The sequence below is a fragment of the Nipponia nippon genome, unplaced genomic scaffold (assembly GCF_047370975.1).
Source record: "Nipponia nippon isolate SJK-2023a ecotype South Korea unplaced genomic scaffold, ASM4737097v1 scaffold_4, whole genome shotgun sequence".
NCBI classification, from domain to species: Eukaryota; Metazoa; Chordata; class Aves; order Pelecaniformes; family Threskiornithidae; genus Nipponia; species Nipponia nippon.
The window spans coordinates 120,203,386-120,222,356 of NW_028262358.1; the positions used below are offsets into that span (position 1 = coordinate 120,203,386).

Sequence of the window (18,971 nt, forward strand, 5' to 3'; positions counted from 1 at the left end):
CAAGGCTGTGGATTTCAATAATTATACCTGGGCTAGGGGATATTTCCTGGCTGCTTTGCTGGCAGGGAATTTAAGCAGCTTGCAAGGATCACTATGCTACCCCATCATCCTGAGGATGAAAACACTGCAATATTTTCTCCAGTCTGGCCAAATCAATGGGGAGAAAACTTTTATATTCCCATATCGACAGCTTGTCTTGAGCTAATTAGTCCAGTCCCCTTCATAAACCAGAAGAGTTTTAGGATTTGCTCCAGCTTTGGCATTGCGTTTACTTCATGGAGTAATTTTCACAGATTGAAGAGAGTGTGATTTCCACGTTCAGCATGTCAGAAAGGACCAACATTGGAGCTTGCAGAGGCTGATGTGAGGGAAGGTTTGCAATCCTAGGGGTTACGTCTTGGGAGCCAGAGGTGGATGGGGCCATTTCCATGCTCCCAACTTCCATAAACATCCCAACCACATCCCAGATCCAGGCTGGAAGGACACACCACCATCTCTACCCTGGTTTCTTGTAAGAAAAAGATGAGATACAAATGTCAACGGGAACCACAGCCTGCTTCAGTAAGTCCCCTGACTTAGGTGGTTGGATTGTGTAGACCAGATCCAAGAGAAAGGCCCATACATGACTTCTACTGAGTTTGACTCCTGCACATCTGGGAATATCTGAATATATTAAAAAATATAATAAATTTTGGAGCTCCTCAGCGGGCTACAAAATTATCAATGGCTTTGGCGTGTCTCTGGTACTTTCACCACTCGTGCACCACCTCCTCCTCCTCATTGCCTCTCACTAACCTGGAAGAACCTGTTCCTTCAGATTAAACAGAGGTCTTCAGAGTTGTCCTCCAAGACTTTTCATCAGCATTAAATTTATCCTGAAAATGTTATACTTTAATGCATCCAGCCTGTCACTGAAATGAGTGCTGGACAAAAGTACAGAAAAAAAAAAAAAATCTTGGCCCTTTTTATACAACTTTCTTATTCTTTTCCAAGGAAATGCCAACAAAATTCAAAGTTCAAAAATATAACTTAAATTTCAAGCACCTTTGTGCTCTGCTAGCTTCAGATCATACCCACACACATACATTACATGCAAAGGGAGAGGAAGAGAAGCCAATGATCCCACCCCAGGAGCTCACCACCTCTCCAAGGAGACAGTCCATGGGTGCAGCTTCGTAAGAAATGTAGCCAAATTTTCTGTTTCCTCCCTCCCTTGCTACCTCCCTTTGCTAGCCTTGAAGCTATCTGCTTCATCAGCTGGATCAGCCTATTGATCTCTCAGAAAACTAATCTTTTATTATTGGTGCTGGTTTTAGGGTTAATTCCCTAAACTCAGTGTTACTAAGAGGGCAAACTCTGGGGCTGCGCAAAGGGTGGGTGCGCACAGATCTGCCCCATCAGTAGGGATCTGTGCTTGATCCACCTTAAACTGCTCCAGAAGTTGCACCCAAAAGTGGGATCAGCTTCTTTAGGGTGTTTTTATCCCCTTCTCATAAGGCCAGAAGAAAAGATTTGCACTTTTATGGAGGGAACTTGAGCCAAAGGTCTTCCCTCCTCACCCAGCCATAAGCATTGCAGCTCCTTTGTGGGACGTTGCAAGTGGGACGGAGGGATTTTCTCACAGGGATCCTGGTGCTTGACCCAGCCCTATGCCACCACGCTTGGCAGCACTGCGAAAAAGCCAGAAATTCACAGCCACACGCAAACAAGCCCGTATATAAACCTGTCCCTGCCATACAAAGGCACAGCCCAGCATTTAAGCAGCCGCGGGGTCCTCTGGGCTGTGCAGTGTTCATTGGGGATGGCTCCATGCCAGAAACTTGTTTTCCAGGCCCCGGGAAGATATCTCCCAGAAAGATTGTCTCATCTGAAAACTAAGGCAAAGTTTGGTCCCTCCCCTTCGGGGAGAGCCCGGCAGTCGGTCTGCCCGCGAGAAAGACGTCTTCCTGCAGGAGCAGCCGCCTCTCGCCTGGCTGCGGAGGGCCGTGGGCGGCCGAAGGGTCCATCCTGCTCCTCCGGCCAGCGGGACGGGAGCGGAGGGCAGCCGGGACACCGCACACCAGGTACACGGAGCACCGAGTGCTGCTCAAGGGGGTAAAAGGGTCTGGGGAGAGCACGGGGAGGAGCGACGGTGGCGCGAGGGGGATTTTAAGCCAGTGCTCCTGCTCCCTGGCTTCAGTCTGCTCTTCCCAAAGCCTGTTCCCAACCCTCGAGGGTTCGTGCTCCTCCACTTCCTCCCTTCCAGCCCCTTATCTGGCCCCAAATCCCTGCGTGTCCCTGCGGAGGGGTGGGATTTGCTCCGGGTAAGCTGCAGGGGGGGATACGGTGGACATGCCCCTTCCTTGCTGCGTGTACGGCCAGCGTTCAGGGAAAAGGTGAATGGAGTTTTCCCACAGGGAAAAGTCACCCACCTCCTGACACGGACGTGTCTAGCGTGGGGATGGGAAGCTGCAGTCCCAGGCTACAGCAAGGGAAACTCAGATGAGATGGAAGGGGAAAAAAAAATTCACAGCAAGGGCGATTAAACTCTGCTTCAGGCGTCCAGCACTGAGACATGCAAAACTGAGGCAGTCCCATGCGTGCCCTGCTTTGAGCAGGGGTTTGGACTAGGTGACCTCCAGCAGTCCTTCCCGACCTAAATTCTTCTGGGTGGCTGAGAGGGACACAGAGTGGGAGGTTTTGGGTGCTCTGCCATCACGGCATTTCTCTCTCCCAAACCTAGCATCTACAAGGTGGGTGCCTGCACGGGACCCTGCGCCCTGGCTGCTGTTAGAGCCGGTGGGGAGAGAGATGACAGTTTTAGGATGTGTTTTCCCCTGGTGTGTTTGAAGCCCGATGAGCTCAGATATAGGTGACACGGTGGTGGACTGTAACATTAGCCAGATGAACCTGCCGGGAGAGCCTGCCTGTACTTTACCCCATGACACAGCCATCGGAGCCTCTCCGGGAGCAGGAGATGGTGGCTTTTCAGGGTAGGAACCGAGGGCAGCAATGCCATCCGGGTTTGCACTTGCCAACCCCGCTGACATGATTTACAGCAGCCGAGAAGCTGCTCTCACTTACTGCTGGGGACACGCCGGATCCTCTAACGGGCAGCTCTAGGAGGAAACTGGAGATGCTCAAATCTCCATCTCTGGCTGTCATTAGTGATCGGCCTCTCCTTTTTCTCTGCCTGCTGGAAGTGAAACACTTTCTCTCTTCAAAATCAGCTAATATTAGGCGGGAAGGGACCTTTCTGCAGTGGAGTCATGCTTGCAGAGAAGTGAGAAGGGACGTTCCCGCAGGGGGAGGTAAATTTTGATTTAGCCCTTGGATCCAGGAGCTCCACAGTTTATGGGATGACTGAACCCAAGTGCCTCCTCCTGCTGACTCCAAAGCTGCTGCCTGCTGCTTCCACCTGACATCCCCATGTCCCAACCACACAGCAGACAGGTTTTCCACCACCCAGGTCCTGCTTCAGGCCCAAACCAGCAACCAAAGGGTGAGAAGAGTTGCTTCAATGCCTAAAACGGGGTATTTAAGAGCAGGGACCAGAACTGGGGCTCTCAGGTAAATGCTGTCATAACGCTTAGGAGTGCTTTTTTCCCCAGACCCAGTGAATGTTGAAATGTTTTGATATCTGGGGTAGGGACTAAGGTGATCCCATCCCCTGGTGATGAGAAATGGCTCTCTGGTTCAATCTCCAGTGCCAAATCAGGCAGGGGATGTACTTAAAACAGATTACTCAGATCTCAAGAAGGGGACAGTGACACCTCCATCTGCTGGGGAATATCTCACTGGGGAGTGCTACTGAGACGAACACGTGGAAGTGCCCTGAGACGTGGCTGGGAGACCCTGGCCTAACCCAGGATGCAGGAGCATCACCCGAAAGGCTGGGATCACCCAGCTCCACCTTGAGAAGGGGGATGTACTGGCCTTCCCCAGCCTCGCGTGCTGCCTGTGCTCATGGGGATGTGCTATCACCGAATTACTGAGATCAGCATCACTTCTGCACTAAGCCACACCAAGATGTCAGATGGAAGCAGCCTTTAAAACGTGCAGTATGCTTGTTTACTGGAAAGAAAAAAGCGGCTCAGATCAGTGGAAAAATACACGTTTGCATTTTGGTGACGGCCTCAGCCATTTGCTCCCTGCAACACAAAAGGCGTCAGTGTGAAGGACTCTCTCCTTCAGCTCCCTCACATTCCCCAAGCTCAGCTCCCCCGCTTTGGCAGCCTTCGAATACAGGACAAGCCAAGGTCAGGGGGAAAAAAAGAGAAAAAAAAATTGCAAGGAAAGAAAAAAAGCCTAAAACCACAGGCGCTGGTAAAACCTCCCTTACCGCTGGCCGCTATCCAAGTGAGAGCTCCTGTATGGGAACTGCTTGGTGTTTGCTCTGACGGCTCTTGCCCTGCCCAGAGCCCCCTGCAGCCCCTTCCTCCCTTGCTGGAGAAGCGCCCCGTTGCTGGGATGGACACGCGTGGAGGTGGCAGAGATGAGGTTTTGTCAAGCGTGGGGACAGCTCATCCCGACACCAGCACCACCATCCTTTGTCCTCCTCCACCCCTAACTTCCCACAAGCTTCACGGGAGATGCTGAGCAGCCTGAGGAACAGCAAACCCACTTCAGAAGGTGTTAGGAAGAAGCACAGTGACACTCGCGACCCTGTCCTGCCACACTCATGTGCATAACTCTCCTGCTGCAAGCCCCTGGAGCGCTGGAGGGGAGAGTTTGCAGGATCCGGCCCAAAAAAGCCCAATGCCGGATTACCTCCTTGTGCCAGCTCGCACAGACCCATGGAAGCCAGCACTGATTTATACTGATGTTGGATGCAGCCTTGGGATTTAAAAAAAGCCTCCGTGTTTATCCAAGTGCCGGGAAAGGCTGTCGGAGCCGCTTCCTGCGCCCTTTCAATCCCCAGCTCCAGCCGGGAACTGCCCGGCCGCAGCACGTCAGCTCTGGCAAACAAACTCAAACCCACGAACTAAAGGCAAAAACACCCTTAAACACGAGGAAGCCATTCGCGAGCAAGAACGTGGGCGTGCTGCTGTCAGATGTAACTTCCATTTTCAGACTGAGATGACACCCTGTTTATCGCACTTGAAGCGGACCCAGCTCTTGGCCCAGGCGTGCGTGGACTCCACGCATTTAGGAGCAGGAGACTCATCTCAGGTCTCAGCTACTGTACAACCAGCAGGGCTGCAGAATTCCAGACTCAAAGACACACACAGACATATGCATTTCTTAAAAAGAATGTAAGAATTTGATTTCCAATACCGCAGGAGAGCAGGGGTGATGGATGCTGTTCTCCCACAGTATCTGTAGGGAAATCAATTCCCACTGCTTAATTTAACAGCCTACAGGGTTTTGGGTTTCTTCTGCTACAGATGCTGGAGGTGCAGAGATGAACGATGAAAAGTTGGTTTAGGACAAAAAGAACAGGTTGATGATGTAAACTACAGAGACTAACAGGCTGGAGATTCAAAATTTCCTTTTCTGCTGTTCCTTCAAGGGCTGGACAAACTGGGCAGAGCAGCAGTTTAGCATCAGAGCAGTAAAATGCCCTGCACAGGGCATATCACTGTGCTGTTATTTAAATTCCCCCAAAAGAGCAAAGCAGAGCAAATGCAGCATTTTTACCTGTGCCTGAATCAGGCATCTTCTGAATTTCCCAAGAATTAATGACATAGTTCTAGATGAAAGCTGGAAAGGTGTTTAAAAAATGTCACGTTTCAGGTGTAAAATGTCTTTTCAATTTGTATTTCTTACCATAAGCAAAGTGCATGCCCCAAGAAAAAGGTTTTTAAGGTGTTACAGGTGATGTTTTACTGAAAGAAATTCAAGTATAAACAGGAGTAGTTCATAGGATAAGCAAAGGGGTTTCCCCACCTCTTCTGTGTCCTTTTCTTAATATCTATTATTGCTTTAAAAGTTAATGCTCTGCTTAACCCATTTAGCTTATGAGACTGGTAGGAATTTTAATATTTAGTTTGCATTTTAAAAAACAGCCATAATATTTGATGACAGTTTCTGGTCCTGATTCGATAACCTCAGAACACACCTCACCTAAACACCTTTCCTGTTCAGAAAAGCCGCACTAAAACATCCAGACCCAGAGCGGCGGCTGCGGCTGAACTCCAGCCCTTTGGGCTTGGGATGAGCAGTCACAGCTCTGCTCTTAAACCCGCTGCCAAATCCTTTCGTAGCTCTGGATAAAGGGAAGGAAGCATTCCTAGCAAAAACCACTTTAAAACTCAGTAACAGCCTTGTAGCTACCAAAAAAAAAAAGGTTATATAAAAAAAGTTACGTAAAAGAAGTCCTGCAAGATGACAAACAGGGCTGCCTGGAGTATTTAAAAATCAGAAGAAACTCTCAGAGAAACTACATCATAAAATAGGACACACACCTCTTCAGTAACTTAAAACAACTGTTTTATTTTTGCTTTTCTGCTCTTTATTTCAAAGGGGAATAAAGTTCCCAACAGCTCCAGAAGGCCTGAGTCTCCCCTCAGGTGCCGATTTTTCTTCGGCTTATGTGCTAAATGCCAAAGTTCCCCCGAGATCTGCAGTTATGGTTAGGACAGCTTTTGCTCCAACGCCTGCTCCGTAAATGATGCCTAATTGCCAGCTGGAGCCCCACACAGCAAAGGTACCGAACTCAGAGTATCAAACTTCCCTTTACGACTTCACATGAAAATAAAGTCATTCTTTTTTTTTTTTTTTTTTAATTCCGTTTCTGGCTAAAATTTTTACAGTTCCAGAAATGCAGTACTTGGCTTCCTCGTTTAGTGCTGACCCTGATCAACCCCTGCATTTCCCCCATATATGCGTTCCTTGGTATCAAGAGAAAACCCTGCCCGAAGCAGCTCCTCCGGTTACTGCGCGCCCATCAGCTGAAGGAGGAATCGGCAGGGCAACCTCTCAGAAAAGCGGCAGCGAAGCTGCCAAACTCAGTCCTAAAACAGCCGCTCGTCCAGGCGCAAAACCCCTTCCAGCAGCTATTATTAGCACTTAAACCCGATCGCATCCTCTCTTGCGACCAGGCAGAGACCTTTCGAAGCACTCTGGCTTTACGGGATGTAGGTACGGTGGAGCTGGGCTATCGGACGTTTCCTCGGAGCGATGGACGTGGCAGGGAAGTTTCTCCGCGCGGATGAAGGCGGCCGTTAGCTGTGCAGGGGAGCTCGGAGCAGAGCGATACGTTGCTAGAAGTGAGTCCGTTTCCTTCTCGCTCCCCTTTCAGGTGCGTTTGGGGGGGTGTACATATCCGATGGTGGCACCGCCGAGGTTTTACCGGTGGGTGTTTATTCCCACGCGTGTCGAAGGGGCAGAGCAGGAGAGCGCGGGCGGCAGAGGCAGGGATGGCGGCGCATCCCTAAGCGGCCAGGTCGAAGTCGTCGCGCTCCTCGTTGTAGTCCAGCACCTTCTGCCTGATGCGAGAGGCGTCCACCCAGGTGATGAAGTCCTCCACGGCCCGGGGGATGAGGAGAGCGGGGTCGGTCACCACCTCGGGCCCCACACGGACGTGCCCCTGCTCCACGAAGGTGACGGCGTGGCGCAGGCTCTGGGCCATCCGCAGCTTCACCAGCAGGCAGGGCAGGCGCCGGCGGCAGAAGGCGGCGGCCGAGAGGCTCTCGCAGACGGCCAGCGACCGCCGGCAGCTCACCAGCCCCAGCCCGTAGAGCTTCTCCAGCAGCGCGGCGGCGCAGCGGGCGCGGAAGGCGGCGCTGGCCGGCCCCAGGTCGCGGAGGCGGCGGGCCAAGGCGCGGACGGTGCGGGCCAGCGCCTTGTACTGCACGTAGTCCTCCCGCCGACCCAGCCGGTAACGCCGCAGCGCCTTCACCTCGGCCAGGCTCCCCCCCGCCGCCTCCCAGCTCACCAGCTCCAGCCGCCGCAGCAGCTTCTGCTCGTGGTACTTCAGCTTCCGCACCATCTTGCCGCCGCCCCCGGTTCCCCGCCGCCGCCAAGGCCGGCCCGTTCCGGGGAGGAGCCGCCGCCCTCCGCCCCGCCGCTTCCGCGGCCAGGGAGGCCCGCCCCGGCGCGGCTGCCGGGCCCGGCTGGGCGGCCGGGGCAGGAGCGGAGCCGCCGAGCTTCTCTGGCGGTGCTAGGATGGCCCCGGGTCTCTTCCACCCTGCGCCGGGGCTGCTGCCGCGGGGGGACAACGTGGCGGATAAGACCCAGCCCGGCTGGCGGAGCGAGGGGCAGGGGACGCCGCTCGGGCCTGCCGCCTAGTCTGGGATGCGGCTGGTCCCCAGGCGGAGCCTGGCGCCGAGCTGTCACCCCAGGTACGGGCCGGGGACGGTCAGACCTTCCCAACAGCCTCTCCTGCGCGGCCAGCCCTTCCTTTTCTCTCCAGGGGTCGCATCCAGGCTTCGTCATTCCTCTTGGAAAAATGGGTGCAGCGCTGGTTTTCTCCGCGACGTCCTTCTCGCTCAGATGCGTGGGCCGGTTTTGTTCCCTGAGGAGCTGCAAAAACTCCTCTCTCTGCCGTTCCTACGAGGAGGAGCAGCTCAAGGTCGTAGCCTGGGAACTGCCTCCACGGCCGCCGCTCGCCGCCCTTGGGCTTGCGCTTCCCTGTTTGCGCCCAAGGAGCGAGACTGCTGCTGCGCTGCGCCAGACCTCCCGAGGGCACCGCGGCCTCCCCAGCCAAACCTTCCCCCCTGCCTTTCTGTTGTCTGGTCCTTGGGATTTGGGACGCTGCTCCAAGGAAATGCCCTGATAGAGCAGGTCAGGTTGGACTCAGGATTTCAGATCTCTCAGTCTCACAAGCAGATTCTTGTATCTGCTCAACCTTGAATTTCTTACTCCTGGACCTTCAACGCGCTGAATTGTTTTCAGGGTAGGTGATCTGGTCACACAGGCCATGGCGGTCTCTTGATCTGCTTTGTGTTTTTCCCCAGGTTTGTCAGTGAAGGCACCAATGGAAATGGGGAGCAGCAGCACTGAGAAGTTCTATAGGATCCCCAAAGGGAAGGGACCGCACTCGGTTGGATGTACAGACCTGATGACAGAAAATGCAGTTGAGGTAAAGTTCTTGGTTCTTCCTCCTTTGGATTTAAGCCACAATGTTAGTGAAACAACTCGGTATAGTTTCACAGATGAATCAAACAGAAGGCCTTGCCTGTGTGCAGGGATGCTCCGTGGCTGACGCTCGCAGCTGAGCTTTCTGTCCTGTCCATCCCAATGTAGCATGTGTACTGGGCACAGTTCAGGAAATATCAGGTGCCTCCAGGAATTGGTTCAGTTTGCCAGATGGATGTAACCTGCAAGTCTTCCCCTCCTCCTTCCTCTTAATATCCTTACCTTCCTGATTCCCCTACGCAAGGTACTGCAGAGCGGCTGTGTCCTCCTGGGAGCCACGGGGTTCCTCCTGCCCACCCCACCGCTCCCTTCTGCCCTGGGCTCCTGGGGAGACTCCGCACGCAGTCTCCGTGACTGTAGCTGTTCTCATCACAAAGATCCCAACGGGATTTGGTGGGGTCGGGTGATGAGGGTATGTAATGTTTCAGCTGCAGGGTAAAGCATGAGATGTCTCCTCGGTATTTTATCTATCTGAAAAAAACAGGATGTCAGTTCTGCAAGTGGTTAGTACAGAGAGAAGCCACGATAAGAAGATGGGGACAGTAAATAGCCAGCTAATGAGCTCACTTATGGGTTTCCCTTTCAAATCCTCTTGCTTTTTAACTTTGCTATGAGAATACGCCTGCATTTACACTGTGGTTTTACTGCTCAGACTAGCCAGGTATAGTGGAACTTGTGATCAGTCTGCAGTGGTTATTCCTATGTTTTCCTTTACTGAGCTTACTTTGTATTAGCATAAAGAAGCGATTAGCTTCTCTTTGCAATCAGCCTGTGTTTTTTTCTTAGATAAGCAATCTGTATAATTACAGTTCTCTCAGGCACAAATAATGAACCTCTTTCCCCTTCTGGTAAGCTGTTAGTTACCTGGGGAAGTTCACTGAGACTATTCTGGGGTCAAATTAATATCATTGCCAGTATAGATGAAGGTTTGATCGTTTCTTCCTTAATGGCCTTTGTGTCAAAGGTTGATTTAAGTTTGATCAGTAAATAGAAACAAGCTTCATTAAACAAGCTTTTGGTACACACTGTGTATGAAACTGATAAATTAGTGTTGAAGAAACCGGCCTTTATTCCAAAGCTCGTGTTCTTTTTGGCCCTAGACTTAAGTTGTTAAAACAAAAGTACAGTTGGAGCAGGACAGTGCATTTGAGTAGCGTGTCGCAAATTCCCTTGCAAACCAGGAAGTAAGAAGGCAAATTACGCACAGTTCATCCGCAGGGGCACCTGCTTTAAGGTGTGCCATTGGTACATTGCTGCTGTCTGCGTAGAAAAATACTGGCAAGGGGGGCCCGGAGGCTCCACGTGAATGTGGAAAGCTTGGGGGGTTGCCTGGAAGGCCTGGAGTGCAGAGAGTAAGAGAAGATTCAAACCGGCGGTTAGAAATGGAGGCAGATAAAACACAGGTTAACAAAATTGCGTTTAGAAAGATGGACCACTACAGACTTGTAAACACCTTGATGAGGAGGGAGAACAACATATTGTACTCCTTTGCTGTGCAGCTGCCCAAGAGCTTTACTGACAGCCTTTTGCTCAGGTTAGCCAGGAACACTTATAGCCACGTTGAGACCGTGCCCCATGCTCCACCCGCACCTCCTCTACTGGACCACACTTCCAGAAACAAGTCTCAGGGTAAAATTTTTCTTGCTAACCCAATGGAAAAATATACTTCTAGGAGGGTCCTGTTTTCCCCCCAGTTTAGCAAGCTGAATTGGGTCAGTAACAGATCCATGAGACTCACTGGTGCAAAGAAAGCAATGGCAGCTCCCAGCTGGAAGGGCGTAGGGGACACAGTCACCCCTGTTAAACTGATCAAACTGTATCATTGTACCATTCCCCAAAGGGAGGCCTAGTGAGGAAGACAGAAGAAAAGATCCAGCAGGGTGCAGAAATAAATAGAGCAAATAGGTAGTGAGTGTTCGTAATGATTAACTTAATTAAATGGAGCATTTTGAATTAGCCATAGGCTAACCTAGAGAAGGTGATGGGTGTCTCTACCTGGATGCCAACTGGCATGCTACTTTAAATTCATTGCAGGGACAAAAAGATAGTGGCATAGGATTGGCATCAAAGCCTGTATAGGATCCTAATTTTTTCATGAGATTCTCTTAATTCTCTTGAGCTGTCACTCTCGCATCTGAAACCCTTGACATAAATGTTTTTATCTTCCTTATTCTCTGCCATATATAAATAAATATCAGTCTTCCCTCTTTTTTTTTCTGCTAATCCCAGGGAAGCTTCTTGCGCCTGTATTATCCATCATGCGATGCCACAGATAACGAAGAGGCACCGTGGATTCCAGATAAAGAGTACTACCAGGGACTCTCTGACTTCCTTAATATGTACCGAGTTGTAGGAGAAAGGCTTTTCCAGTACTATGTTGGTAAGACTGGTTTTGGTTTTATTCCTTGACTAGTGGAAGGGCATGAGCTCTATATGCAGGTCATTGCCTCGCTGCTCCGTGAGCAGTGTGTTGTTGCTGCAGGACTCAAAAATAGTTTCTCTAGAGGAAGTGTGTGTATTTGGGAAGGGTTTGTGTAGCGATGCTCAATGCTGAATGAGACCCAGTTCTCAGGCAGATCTGCGGTCCCTGGCTGCTATGAATAGGAGTGTCTGGGCCATTTGCTGTAGCAAGCTGCACCTATGTGTCGGGATTTAAATCCCACAAGGAAACGTGCAAATATACAAAGGTCAGATAGATACTGAGGTCTGAATACCAGCAAGACTTGGATGCGTGACTGTTCTTGAAAATCTGTTCTTGTAGGGTTTAAGAGGCCTTGTGCTAGGCTGTGGAGGGGAAGAGGAGAAGGAAAGTATCTTCTGCCAAGTAGAAAATATTATTTTCAGAATCAGATCCTTATTTGTCTTCTGCATTTTAAGGATGAGGTTTGGTACCTTATCTTCAGATGACTGCTCTGAAATCAGTGGTCACCAAGCTCTTGGGATCTCTCCCACAGGCACAAATGCTTTCTCTGATTTCAGTAGTAATGACATATGCTTCGATTTTTATCTAGGTTCAGTGACCTGTCCTGCAAAGTCAAATGCTGCTTTTAAGCTGGGAGAAAAATACCCACTCCTCGTTTTTTCCCATGGACTCGGAGCTTTTCGGTAATTCTGCAGTTTGTTGACGAACTATTTTTGTCGTCTATGGAGACAGCAGTCTCTAAGAATGGTTCTGAACAGTTTTTCAGTAGGGGGGTGAGATTGCTGTGGCGTTGAAACAGATTTGAAGAACAGGCTGCTGTGTATCAGTATGCCTCCCCTAAAATCAATAGCAGTAAATAAAAGCAGGGTTGGTTTGTGTTTTCCCTTTGTATTTTAGGGGTGAAGGTATTTACCAATCCATAAGCATGTTGTGAAGATTAGCTAATTGATTTTTGGACAGCTCTTTGAAGATGCAAAGTGTCATACATTTTTAAAAATCATTGGCATCTTTCCTTCTGAATAGATAGTATAACAGTAACAAGGTTTTGTGAACAGGCTTTGGTGTCTGGCATGCAAAATCCTGCTCTACTGGCTAGCAAATTCAAACAGAAGAAATACTGAGTGGGGGCTAGCGCATACGTAGTGTGGTCAACCTGTAAAGAGCAGGGTAATTGAAATAATTATGTATGCACGTGTCTCACCAGAGTGTGGTTTTGATTGCAGGACAATCTATTCTGCTATTTGCATAGAGATGGCTTCCCAGGGCTTTATAGTGGCTGCTGTGGAGCACAGGTGCGTATACTGCATGTTTTTGAGTTCTGATGGAAGAAACTTTCTCACATTGAATAGAATGTTATTTATTGTAAAGAGGAACTTGCAATTTTTTTAAAAAGAAAGACTACCATATCTTCTTCAGCCCTGCCCACACCGCCTGTTTCTCTAGCTCAACTTTTATCTAAGCAAAGGGAATTTGCTTAGATAAGCCCTTGAATGAAAAGTCCCAGGGTAGATATCATTCATTATTCTTCAGGCATGCTATTTTTCTCTCTCTTACTGTTAGGACCTGGAGAATATAAAGGAGGTGGGAGTTTTGGTGGGGTTTTTGCATTATTTAGAGAGTCTGTCTACGCTCAGTTGTGATTGCAGCAGCAGTGGTTGGTAGCTGGATCTCTTGAGATAAGTGAAATCTAAAACTTCTGCTGACTTCATCTCAAACCAAACAGAATACATCCCCAGAAATAACCTTTTGTTGATATTACAGAGATGAATCTGCTTCAGCAACGTATTATTGTAAAAAAAAGTCCGTTTCTGAACCCCAGGAAGAGTCTACATCAAACACGGAGAAGGAGTGGATCTACTACAGGAAACTGAAAACCGGAGAGGAAGAGCGCTGTTTGCGCCATAAGCAGGTACTCGTCCTAGGTCTGCTCTAGGAAGTGAGGCAGGAGTGGTGTGTTTGGGACTCACTAGCAGGCTCTTTCCCTTTGGCCATGTCTGCAGTCTTGAGCCATGACCCGGGGGATATATAAAAATGCATCAAGTCCGATGTTCCTGAAGATGGGAAAGCCGACAACAGCTTTCTTCAGAGCATAAACTACTTCCTTAACAAAGCTTTCTCATGAAGCTGCACTGTTAGCTCAGCTGTTTCTCCTGTGGTTCCACTCTACTTTCTGTTTCTTCTCTGTGTCTTCACACTTTTGCTGCCCCACCCAGTCTTTAAGTGACACAGAGTTGAATACAAATGTTTGTGTGGCCTTAGGCTTGCTTCAGGTTTTGTCTGCTGTTGGATAGCAAGATGAATCATGGCTGCTCTAAGGGGAGTGTTTGCTTCATCATCTTCAACACAATTTAATGTGGTTTATAGCAAAGTAAACAATGCAGACTTCCTGATTAGAAGCAGCATTCGTGCTAGATATGATGTGGCCAGACTGACGAGCTCCTGCAAGCATAGACTTGACCTTTAAAATATGGGAGTGTTTTCTTCCAGCTAATGCAGGCTCAGCCAGGGAGGTGTTTATCTCCCAGAGCCATACAGACAGCAGTACAACTGTCATTTCCTGTCTGCATACAACATTCTACTTACGAGTCTAAATACGTAATGTCTGAGCTTGCAAATAACCTCCAGAAGCCGTTGCCTGCAAATTTCACTAGTAGAGAAGTCAGGAGATAGAGATTTATTTGAAATTCAGTGATGCACAGACATCTTGCTAGCTGCCTACACACTGCGGTTCCCAAGGATGCTACTGTTCTTTGGTTCTTTTTTGAAGTTTTTCTTTTGCTGACATAGCAAAGTCAAAAACACTTCTTACACTGAACAATGAAAACCTTTATTTGCAACAGCTTTGCTACAGTTTTCAGGAATGTTTATATATATAAAACAAGATGGGCTTCTTGGCTGTTTCTTATTTTGGGTTTATCCAGTGTAAAGACAGTTTGAAAGCTATTGTGCAGATGGGGCAAGTGATGTAATGCCATTTGCTCATCAAAGCGTGCATGAGGAGGAGCAGCGAGTCAGCCTTCCTTGTAGTTGTGTAACGTAAGCCTTTGCACACCCCAACAACCCCTTCTCTGAGTAGTGACAGGACGAAGGAGTTGAAGGTTGAAGTTGAAGATGCATGTTAAGTTGAAGTTGAAGGTGTAGGTTGAAGTTGAAGGCGCATGTTATGGGGATAAATTTCTCCACGTGCAGAGGATCTACGCAAGATCTTCAACTCTCTGGACCTCCAAAAGTCAGTTTTGTTGTTGGTCAGACCTCATCAGAGTTCTGTTTTACAGATACATTCTGCATTTCAGAATAGTCGTTGCCATATCCTTCCACTGCTCTGCCCCAACTTCTCTTTCTCCCCAGGTGCAGCAAAGAGCGCAGGAGTGTATCAAAGCTCTCAACCTCATTCTTAAAATCAATTCAGGAGAGGAAGTAAGGAATGTGCTGAATTCAAACTTTGACTGGAATAGCCTGAAGGTGAGTGAAGGGCAGTGACTGCATTTTGTTAAAGGCCTAATAATGCTTCTGGTTTCCCTCTTCCATTTCTAAACTGGTTCCTGTAAAGTATTTTGAAGATCACACCGTAGATCTATGAACATATCCTCAGGTCATCCCAAGCTGGATAGATAGTAATGGAGCTGAAATGATGCTCTTCCTACTTCAATAGGATCTATTGCCTAAAAAATTAGTCCCTTATTAAAAAAAAAAAAAAAAGGTTGGGAAAGAAAGTCTCTTACAGCACCTGGATTTTTTTGACAGGATTCTGTTGATACTAGCAGGATAGCTGTGATGGGACACTCTTTTGGTGGTGCTACAGTTATTGAGAGTCTCAGCAAAGAAATAAGATTCAGGTAAGTATGCAAAACAAGGCAAGAGACATTTGGCACTTGAGAGGTCTGGAGCAGGGGACCTTCCCTAAGATCCCCCAACTACTAATTCGCTCTTGAAGAAAAGTTTTGTTTGGCATGTCTTGTTTTTTCAAGTCATGCTTCTTTCAACTGCGGGGATGTGGTGGAACATAATAGCTGTACCAATTTATATCACGATACTGTGGGACCCTGCAGAAGCTCCTGTGCCCAGCTGCACCTGGCAATGGAGACCAACAAATGCAATAATGGATTAATTCTCTTCCCCCAGAGTAGAAATCATTTTGAAACAAAATGACTCATTAACCCGTTTACCTGTTCGGTATCATAGAGAGTTTCTCTTTCCCATGTGTCCTGCAAATCAAAGCACGCTGAGAACTTCCATACAAAGCTTTCTGCTTTTGTGACTGTATCCAGTTGTTTTTGACAGGTGTGGCATTGCCCTCGATGCATGGATGCTTCCAATAGGTGATGACATTTACCAAAACAGTGTCCAGCAACCGCTGCTTTTTATCAACTCTGAAAAATTCCAGTGGGCTGAAAATATCTTAAAGATGAAGAGGCTCAGCTCCAATGACACAAACAAGAAAATGATCACTATCAAGTAAGTGTCCAGGAACCATCCTTTCTGTGGTTGAAGATGAATCTTTACTCTTTTGTTGGAGCCGTTCAGTTACATGTAACTGCAGAAAGACAGGCAGTCACTACTTCCTCACGGCCTGGGTTTTTACTGCATGTTTAAATTAGACAGCAGCATGTCCCCCACAGTGGAGACAGAGACCTCTCTCAAAGAAGCCAGTAACCCTAAGTTCAAGATACTCCAAGGTGTGCGTTCATGCCTTGGGGCACAAGTTTTGCTCCAGGCCTCATGGGTCATCTGTGTTTGAACACTTTGAATAGCCTTCTGGGTGCAGTTACGCACTCACCTAGTGAAAGGACTGCGTGCAGGGGAGCAGATGGCTCTACAATCCGCCTTAGAACAGAGAGACAACTTGATCTTCAAGTTTTGCCAAGCCTATCCTTTATTGCCGTTGCAACGATAGTGACTTACAGTACGTACAAAACTTCCTCCCTTCTGTGGTTAGGACAGAATTTACTGCTAATCTTGCATGTGTGACTGTCTTTGAAGAAGTCTGTGCAACCCATGGCATCTTTTAATCAGACAACTGCATTCTTATAAACCTGTTGATCATTTTTCTGTTTGTAGGGGGTCAGTACATCAGAGCTTTCCTGACTTTACCTTTGTGAGCGGAGAAATCATTGGAAGATTTTTCAAATTAAAAGGAGAAATAGATCCAAATGAAGCTATTGATATAAGCAATCATGCTTCATTAGCCTTCCTGCAGAAACATTTGAGTAAGTATCTGTTTAGATTTTAATCTGAATTCCTATGAAGCTTTTTATAGAACCATTCTGTTTAGAACAACAAGGGCATCCTAGCCTATATCAGGAATAGTGTGGCCAGCAGGAGCAGGGAGGTGATAGTGCCCCTGTACTGGGCACTGGTGAGGCCACACCTCGAGTACTGTGTTCAGTTTTGGGCCCCTCACTACAAGAAGGACATGGAGGTGCTGGAGCTTGTCCAGAGAAGGGCAACGAAGCTGGTGAAGGGTCTAGAGCACATGTCTTATGAGGAACGGCTGAGGGAGCTGGGGTTGTTTAGTCTGGAGAAGAGGAGGCTGAGGGGAGACCTTATTGCTCTCTACAACTACCTGAAAGGAGGTTGTAGTGAGGTGGGGGTCGGTCTCTTCTCCCTAGTAACGAGTGATAGGACGAGAGGAAACGGCCTCAAGCTGCGCCAGGGGAAGTTTAGGTTGGATATTAGGAAAAAATTCTTCACCGAAAGGGTAGTCAGGCACTGGCACAGGCTGCCCAGGGAAGTGGTTGAGTCCCCATCCCTGGAGGTATTTAAAAGACAGGGAGATGTGGTACTTGAGGACATGGTTTAGTGGTGGGCTTGGCAGTGCTGGGTTAACGGTTGGACTCGATGATCTTAAGGGTCTTTTCCAACCTTAACGATTCTATGATTCTACGAAAAGTAAGTGTGTCAGAAAAATTTAAGTAGAAAAAAACAAGTCAAACTCTTTCCCAGAGGTTTGTTAGTTACTTTTGTAATCTCAGCAATTCGGAGGAGAAACATTGCAGTTCTGTTATAATACATAAAAACCTGGAGTGTCGTTTTCCCCTCCTTAAAACATCGTGCCTCCCCTACTTTGCCAAGTTGATTCATCTGTCCTAGAACTTGTTTTTTCAGTGTAGCTTTACAAAAAACTGACTACTTAATTCATTACCACTTGGGTTTTCTTTCCCCTATTTTATAGGTCTCAAGAAAGATTTCGATAAGTGGGATTCTCTTGTGGATGGCATAGGACCCAATGTTATTCCTGGTACCAATATTGACTTATCTCCAGCTGAACCTGAATAAGGAATACAAAGAAGTACTGAAAATGCCACAGACATCAGGACACTAATATTGGCCAGACATTGCTCAGAGATGTAATAGCATTGGCCACCTACACAGCTTTTGGGGTGTGGAACAAAAAAAAGATAAGGCATTAGGTTACATTACCATAAAAATGTAAGGAAGTTTTAGTTCAAATGAGTTAGTGGGATTCTCTGAAATACTGCAACAGGGTAACTTCTGCTTTATAGGCAGCTGGGGGAAAACCACTTGTGTAAGGAAAAAAAATAATCTTAATTTGTTATTAAACTACTTAGTATTTCAGCTGTGCTCTGACAACAGTTGAGAGTTGGAGCAGGTTTTTGCACCTTCTAGTCAGAGAGGTGCCAGTGGAAGAAGGTCTTCAAAACTGTCTTATTTTATTAAGAGTCATAGTAAAAGCTACAGGAAATAGTTTAAGAGAACAGGAGAGAAAGGTGTTTGTTCAGACACAGGACTCCTCATATGAACTTAATCCACTTAAACTTAAGATCTGTGTTTACTGCCATACTCAGAGGATGTTTCCATTCCAAAAGCTGCTGAAATGGTCACTCTTGTTGTAGCAACTGTGATTCCACTTAGGCAAAGCTCCAAAGAGTGCCTCTCTTGTTAACGTTACCACTGTCACTTAGTCATACTATTGTAGGTGAAATTACAGAAGAGATGTGTCACTTCTACCACTCCCTTTAAAAAGGAGTATGTAAGCATTGCTTGATCATCTTGATGTCTCTCATGGTTGTAATACTCTCCGGCCCCTTGTCTTTGTCCAGGTACTAACTAGCATTGCTGTCTGTATCTGTCAGCAGAAGCAGTTGACTATGTGGTTGGCTAAAAAGAAGGCTCCGATTTTTAGAACAAAACTCTTTGAAGCTGCCACATGGAAGGGTGACTTAAACGAACAGGCCTTGCAAAAGGGGGACTACTTCTATCTGTAGCCTATTTGTTTCAAAATCAGGTTACAAACAAAACAACTGAAGCAAGTGGAACAAGCAAAGCAATTAACAGTGTAATTAAATATTTATATAGGCTGTGATCTTAACATGAGATTGCAACAATATCCAAGACTTGGTTTTCAGAATTTAATTAAACTGTCTCCAGCCTAGCATCGTGTATTGTCTCTATTGATGGAATCAACATGAAACTGTTTCTCTTACTAAGTGAGCACTAACAGTTGAGATCTGCTGTGATACTCAGCCAG

General features: G+C 47.7%; 1 protein-coding gene across 2 annotated transcripts; it reads left to right on the plus strand.

The window, feature by feature from the left end:
* Positions 1 to 1,786: 1,786 nt before the first annotated feature.
* Positions 1,787 to 18,875, plus strand: PLA2G7 (phospholipase A2 group VII). Of its 2 annotated transcripts, XM_087774620.1 has the most exons (12): positions 1,787 to 2,063; positions 7,023 to 8,264; positions 8,880 to 9,004; positions 11,290 to 11,440; positions 12,072 to 12,165; positions 12,706 to 12,774; positions 13,244 to 13,391; positions 14,831 to 14,944; positions 15,227 to 15,318; positions 15,764 to 15,937; positions 16,541 to 16,689; positions 17,655 to 18,875. In XM_087774620.1, the coding sequence occupies exons 1-12, from the start codon at positions 1,802 to 1,804 to the stop codon at positions 17,756 to 17,758; spliced, it is 2,724 nt and encodes a 907-aa protein (XP_087630746.1). In that variant the 5' UTR covers positions 1,787 to 1,801; the 3' UTR covers positions 17,759 to 18,875. The 2 variants fall into 2 exon arrangements, with proteins under 2 accessions (XP_087630746.1, XP_009465605.2); XM_009467330.2 differs by lacking the exon at positions 7,023 to 8,264.
* Positions 18,876 to 18,971: the final 96 nt, after the last annotated feature.